The following is a 7855-nucleotide window of genomic DNA, read 5'->3' as shown; positions in this document are numbered from 1 at the left end:
ATAGAACTTTCGTTAATCGCATCACTCTGTAAGTTTTATTGTAATGAATATTTTTCATAGATTTCATTTCATAATCATGTTCACTGTCTTTTATATTATGATTTCGAAATTATGATATAATTGGAAAATTCAAAGAACACAATATATAATACTTATACCAAATGTAGGATCAATCGACAAAAAACAAACATTTTAGTGCAGTAACACGCGTGGATATTCACGATATACAGGGCGAGAAGTCAAATTACTACTCGATGCAGTAATATCCCGATGTCTGCCGAACCATGTCGTCGTAACTACCTAATAATGAAAAACTACACCAACCAGCCTAGCAACGACCTTGGACTAAATAATATCTGTCCTCTCCCCACTCTGTCATTTCCCGTATCACACGGCAGTCGACATCCACGATATCAGATAACTCTTCTTTCCCGCCAAGAAAGTCGATAACAATATTCCTATTCCACCTTTGAAACAAGTAGGCTTTAGGTTCAAATACCAAAAAAACGTAGAGTATAGAATTGTCCTCCTCAGGTTATTTATCTAATATACAAATAAAATGCTCAATAAAAAGATGCCTAAGTTCATTGATATGCAAATCAGTTAAGAAAAATGCGCAAGCGTAGCCGCCATCTTGTGGTAAAATGATTAGTCATCTAATATAGATTTTTTTTAAACAATTCATCATATCTGAATGTTCTGTATAATAACTATCCTAATCGGTTCTAAATTTCACTAAAACATTACATTATTTTGAAAAACTGAGGTAACAATGGGAAAATTTAACCTTGAATTATCTTTACGGTCAAATTAGATTGTGATTAACTAACAGATTTCCTTATGAGTACTTGACTTAAAGTCTATTTTGTATTGGACTCAGAAAAAAATATTCCCTAGTGAATATTTGGAAATATGCGACGTTTCGTATATATACAAATTTAGAAAAGATCCTTTTTTTGATGATGATTGAAGGTTTTTCTGAATTAATTTACAATATATAGAAAGGTTTGTGATCCTCAAAAGAAAATTTAATTAAAAATATATCCTTGAAATACAGTTACAAGTTAGAAGACCTTGGAAAGACTGTACATAGCCTCTTTTTGGGATTGGTGACGTCATGAATATTGTGTCGTCACGTGAGACTAGCCGCGATTCGAAGAACACGATTGGCGTAGAACTGGTTTTGGCGGCCATTTTCTAGAGAGGCCAAAACAAAAATCCTTACAGTGGTGTTGGAACCCTGGTTGGAGATTAGCAAACCTCGCGCCACCGACCGTCTAACATTGCTTTCGACTCACGAATCTAACGAATATATCGGTACGTCGAGTTGTGTCGACGACTGTGTGTCAAGAACAGAACGCGCTGTATTCTAAATAAAGCTTGAAAAACTCAAGTTCGGTGTAAAATATGTAAATAAATCGAAAATTAAGTTAGTGTTAGTGTGTATCGAAGATATTTTAGACTGCTTTGTGCTTTTTCCAGGAACTAACCATAATATTCTTAAACACCGAATGTTTCCTATTGATGGCGCTATGGCCGCTAAAACAGGGGAAAAATAATCCGCCTTAACCTCATTTGTGCATTTGTAAACAACCGTTGAGAAACCACCACAGTTTAAAAGTGTATTATTTAACATATGTAAACAGTGAATATAACTATTAAATAACACAGGTTACTTGATAATCATGGATTCGATTAAGGTTATGACAGAAAGACATCTACATACTACCTTTTGTTTTTAATGTTATTTGTGTTGATTTGCAACCATGAATGTTAAACAAGAACGACATGATGAAGCAGAGATTAGAGAGCTTGCTGCAAAGTTTATGGAAGCTAATAAAGCTAAAATGGCTATGCCCCAAAGGCCTCCTCAACAAGCACTTCATGGTATGAACATTTTAAGCTTCCTAAGTGGTGACAAATCTAAGGCGAAAAATAATGGCTCTCCAAACGAAGCAGATACTAAAAATATTGATGAAGATTCCATTAAAGGCAGGTTTGGTTGGACATTGATGGGTAAAATACATATTCCATATATTCTTAGATCAGGGGAAAGTTACTGTGCTGTAAGAATGGTTGAAATGAAGGTTTTAAATAAATTGTTGAATTATTTACATCAGGACCTGTACAATTGTACAAACATTCGTAGTTATTATATTACAGAAGCTGAAGCAAGACTTTTAAATGAAATTAATTTAAAACATTGTGACTATCAGTTCGGTAGAGAACAGTTTACGTCGCGAGATTTAATAGTTAGACTTACGGACGCTAATGAGTTTTATCAGTTCTTAGGACATTGTTATGCTAAACTTGTGAATACAACAGATGCTGAAAACTTAGAGCGTTGTGGATTTATACGAATTAATAAGGAATCTGTAGTTCCGTACACTGTTTACAATGATCAGAAATATGTACCTTTATTTTATTTTGAAGGTGAAACAGATAATCTCAAGCAGCGTGCTGACAAATTAGAAGGATGGGACTTATCATACTTGAAGTTTTGTTGTAAAGTTCAAGGAATACGTAATGAGCTATTCGCACATGATTCTTGTTCTGTAATAAGTCTGAATGATATCAAAAATTATTTTCCTCCAGGCACAATGTTTGAAGACTATTGGCCCAAGAAAAATTTGGATTCGCAATTGTTAATAAGTAGGAACTCCAACCCACAACAAATAGTGCAATGGACTAGGCAACCTATTGCACCTCCAATTTCAGCTCATCCACCACCTTCACCTAAACCTGCTACTCAAGCAAAGGCTGCAAATAATAGCCATTTGCATAATGTACATGTATATCCCAATTATGGAATGGCAGCAGGACAATCTGCTTACCACGCTACTCAACCAAGGGCAGCAAGCAGTGCTGTTCGAGCTACATATCCATCAGCAGCAAACAGGATGAGGCCTTATTTTCCCAGTATGGCTCAAGCCCCTCCACCTTTGATCAGAGCAACAACTTCAGCTTCGTAAGTAATAGTTAATAATTTTCTGCAAAATAGATAAATAATATTGTAAATTATGCAAAACAGTGTTTTGGTAATTATTGGTTTGATATTTCTTTATGATCATTCTGTATTATTTAAAATCTATTTAAAATTTTACAAGATCTATTATCATCAATTTATTTAAAAAAATTGATGAACATGAGAAATAAGTATGTAGGAAATGTTGATATATTTACCAGTGGCATAGCTATAGGATCATAGGACTGGCAAAATTCAAAATTTTATATCATAATTTTTTCGCAATGATTTGTCTTGATTTAAGGTCTCTTTTTAATGAAAATGAGTTTACAAAAGCATGTTAAAATTTGAATTTTCGACCTACTTAGGTCTTTAACAAAATATCAATTTTTACATGTCCTTTTAAACTGATTATTATAGAAAAGAGACCTATTGATATCAATGAAAGTTAGATAAAACTAAAGACATATTTATTATTAAAAATGATCATAGTGTCCCATCTAGGTCAAATTAAGGATAATTTAAAAAACTGTATACCACTAGACAGGCTATGTAACTTGTCTATTTTGTGTAAAGAAAATTCTATAGACTGTAAATTTTGATAATCTTATTAATTACCTTTTTATGAACAAAAAGTGTAGAGAAAAGAATGTTATAAAATACATTATTAAAATTGAATAATTATTGGGTTCTTTCATTAAAATTATGTAACACTCATGCTTCTAACAATAAAATTTATTATATATATTCAATTAGAATACACACTATGCTAGTAATACTATTGGGTAACTAAAGTGATTCGTTGAAATTAAATCACAATGTGACTATTTCTACTAGGAGGTCCCTTCAAATAAATTTGCCACAGTTCTCAGAAGATATAGTTATGTCACTGATATTTACTTGTCTTGCGAATAGATATTATTTTGCCAGTTCATGTTTTATTCTATCTAGACAAAACTATTTATTCAAGCAACTTGTTACTATGCTCCATTCAGGAGTTACAGAGTTTGAAGTGATTTTTAACCTGGACCAAAATATTGTTACTTGGTACATAATATATTTGAAATGAAATAAGAACTACTTGAGCTGCAGGGCTAGTGTTATCTGATACTATGAAATAAATATATAAAACGATGTAATATAACTGATTGTCTCTTGAAAATTATATTTGATATTATTTTCATTTTCTTGAAAATGTGCCAATCGTAATGGTTGACTAATTTGATAAAAATATGAAACTTGATAGATGCTACTCATCTAATGGCAGGTACTGGTCCAATATTCCTTTCTAGTGTAGTTTACTCTAATGAAACATGATTAATGCTTTGTCAATGTTTAGAAGTGTGGCTGGTTAACCCATTTTAATTGATTTTGGTTTTCCTGTTAAAATTTTTTTTCAAGACTAGGGTATTATATGGGAGAATTTAATTGTAATATAAGAGACTTTTCTAGATTGGAAATTACTTCATTTATATATGTATTGTATTTATATAGATATTCGGGTATCATACACACTGCAACCCAAAGGATTTACTATGTCCCCCTTCATGTGATACTGGGGATAGATAGATAGTATTGACAGCTGATCTGTTGATACCACTTCTTTTAGAAAGCCCAGAATGTGGGATGGCTGTAATTGCCAGAGCTCTTAGTCTTCTATTTCAAGCACTCCCAAGTGTAGTGCTCTGGAGTTCCCTAGTGTTTCACACTTCAAGAGAATGTGGATAGAAGTTTCGTCTTCTGTGCAACAAAATTTGCACGCGTCATTATCTGATAAGTCTAGCATCTTCTGGTGTCTATAATAATTTTGCTTGCTTAGTAAGTTGGTTGGTAATTTTTTTATAACAAGTTTTTATAAACAATCAGAATATTTTATACATTGTTTGGGTTGATTTGTTCGCGAGTGTTAGATAATCTAAGATCTATAATGTCTGGTGAGGCTTACATACAGTGATGTAACCTCTTATACCTCATATTAGGTGTGTTGGCCAACTTTTTTTCAGTCTTTTTACGTTTCTTGGTGTTAACAATTCCTCTAGTACTGGATTTGAATGGGATTGGTAATGGGGTTGTTTTTTTGAATAACTTCTTGATGTCTAGGGTATTATTGGGACAGATCTTAGATTGCCTATAATACCACATACACCATTTTCAAATTGACACTAATACACATTTCATATATTTTTTCCAATTGAATTTCTGTTTTGGTATGCTTTAAACCAAACCATATATTATTTGAGATATATGGTTGGATTACTTTATTTTTATTATTTTTCAGACATCTTATATTTATGTTCTTGATTATTATTATATTTTAAAAAATGTGTTATTTATGAAATGTTTTTTCATATTTTGGCTCAAAATAATATAATTGGCATTGAAAACCCAGAATATTATGAAGTCTTCAGTTGTTAACATTTAGGTTTTAATATTGAGAATAAGAAGCAATTAAGATTGTAAATTATTAATAAATCCAAAATGGGTTCTTGAAATAGAATCATGAGTTTTGCTTATATTACTTAGATTTTTTATGATTTATAGATTTTTCATTTTTTGTATGTATGTATGTATATAAAACCCTCATATAAACCATTAATTAAATTTTTTTATCTTCTCTTTCTACTGTTCAACTTCCAATCTTTCCATTTCTATTTCCAATTGAAAATGTTCAATTTCTACTCCACCTTTCATTATTAGCTTTTCAATTCTTTCATTTAAAAATGAAAAAATCTGGCTTATTTACAGTGTGACTAATTTATATTAGAAATGTATGAAATCAAAAATTTTTTTACTAATTCTAATCAGCTTTCAGTATCATATTATTCTGTATCATAGTATATTTTTTTCTACTTTTTTGTTGTTGCGAATAGAGAATTATTATAAAAAAAATTGTTTTATAAAATAATATATAAGTACACCATGAATGCTTCAAAATAGCTGTTCAAAATTTAACAACAATAATATTTGTAACAATATTTAATCAACCAATTACCTTTCAATTCTTCAGTAGTGAATATTTACTTAGTCACTATAAAAAGTATCTAAATTTGATTAAATTTATCATTATCTGATCGAATTCTTTTAATTTAAAACCCATTCATATATAAAGCAAGGAAAATAGTTATTGTTGTTTTTTCATCCTTCTTTGATTAAGTTTAATAATAGTTTTAGATATTGTTACATCTATAATCATTCTGTTTAGCTTAATTCCTCAAGGTGCGATTGGTCCTTAAAACATGCATGCATTTGTTCGTTTTTCGATAGTTTTTTGAATAGGATATTCATATTTCCCAATCATGAGGGGATACAGTTGTTTATAGGAGTGTGTTGATAGAGAACAATGACGATTTAATAAAATTGCGCGCATGTTTATTGTTATATATCATTCAGTTGGTAGCAAAATGGATTCTTACTGAATATTTGAATTATTTACAAGTTCTTGTAATGCCTGTGTGTTGTGTAGTGAATAAACATAAAGTGAGTATACAAAAATTTGAAGTTTTTTTACATTTTTATTGTTGCTTTAATAAACCGTTTGTGATAAAATATTTAGACAGAATGAAAATGATCGAGTACCAGTTTTGTTTTTATCATCTCAGCCTGTGGACCTCTCTTAAGACTATAAGATTTTTTACATTTTGGTGAGTTTTTTGTCATTATTATATATTATATTTATGCACTTCTGCTCATTAACATAAGTCGCCCAATTTTATTTAGTAGAATTTATTATATTTATAAATTACAGCTTCAGGAGAAACTACAATTGGTTTTGTAATTTTGTATTTGATTTGATCGGTAAAGTAAAACTTTAGTTGAACATAGTTTTTGTTTTGATATTTTGAAGCCACAATTTTTGGTCTATCTATCCATCTGTCCAGGCTTTTTCTTGTATCAAATGTGTAATATTTATCAATTATGATATTTTCTTCTATATTGCCCTCTTATCTTTATTAATTAATTTATTTTTTTTTATTTTATAGATCATGCCGCACTTGGTTACTTCCTTTATATTTATATTATTTGACAAAATGACATTCTCTTCTCTATACTTTATTATAGTCTTGCCCACAGATATTACAAGATCTAAGAAAAGACGACACAATTATTGTTGAGCCTGAACAAACAATACTTATTACAAACAGTATAATAAAAATATTGTAAAAAAACTTTACTGATCACATCAATTTTCTTACTCAATCTGAAATAGTTCATACAAAAGTTTGTGCAAATCTATCATTTTCATTTACTTCATTTTTACCTCCAGTATATTTTCCATAGTTCAGTTTTCTCTTCCCATGAACCTATATTTTTAAAACCAAATTGGACAGCTTTTGATCTGTTTCTTTCCTATTTATTGTGAAACTGATTGGATAATTTGACAAAAAACTGTTACCAATGTATATTGTACTCATTTTTCTTATTTTATTAAATATTTAAATTTTTAGAGCACTCATATGTCATCTAAGTTTACTAGACCTATAACTAGATTGAATAGGTAAGATTAATTTATTATACTAATTACCTTGGTCCCTTCTCCCATGATAATAAAAGAAAAACTTTCAAATCAGTACTCCTTAATTGAAATATCAGTGAGGTATGAAACCCTTTACAAAAAGCCTTTATATTTTTCTGCCCTTATTCCATTTCATTTATCCATAAATATAAAGACGACGATTCCATTTTCATTAATCAGATGATTACAAAATTGTACTTCACTGAGCCAAAGCATCAATATTACCACGAACTTTTTGGTTAGATTACCATGCACAATTCACAACCATTGTTGGGTATGCCTTTTGTGCTGGGTCTCGCCAATTTAATTGGGAGGCAATGTTATATAAAAATTTTTAGAATAAGCTAAAAGTTGGGGAGGATATTTAGTAGATGGAG

General features: G+C 30.3%; 1 protein-coding gene across 3 annotated transcripts in view; it reads left to right on the top strand.

The window, feature by feature from the left end:
- Window positions 1-1223: 1223 nt before the first annotated feature.
- LOC130891955 (uncharacterized) overlaps window positions 1224-7855 on the top strand; it is an 86990-nt gene continuing 80358 nt past the window's right edge. The window contains exon 1 of one of the 3 annotated variants that reach the window (XM_057797204.1): window positions 1224-2968. In XM_057797204.1, the coding sequence (XP_057653187.1) occupies window positions 1767-2968 (1202 nt within the window). In that variant the 5' untranslated portion in view covers window positions 1224-1766. The remainder of the gene's footprint in view (window positions 2969-7855) is intronic. The other 2 variants (XM_057797291.1, XM_057797120.1) reach the window with 2 other exon arrangements.

Source organism: Diorhabda carinulata, chromosome 1, assembly GCF_026250575.1.
Source record: "Diorhabda carinulata isolate Delta chromosome 1, icDioCari1.1, whole genome shotgun sequence".
Lineage (NCBI taxonomy): Eukaryota > Metazoa > Arthropoda > Insecta > Coleoptera > Chrysomelidae > Diorhabda > Diorhabda carinulata.
This window is presented reverse-complemented; position numbering and strand designations above follow the sequence as displayed.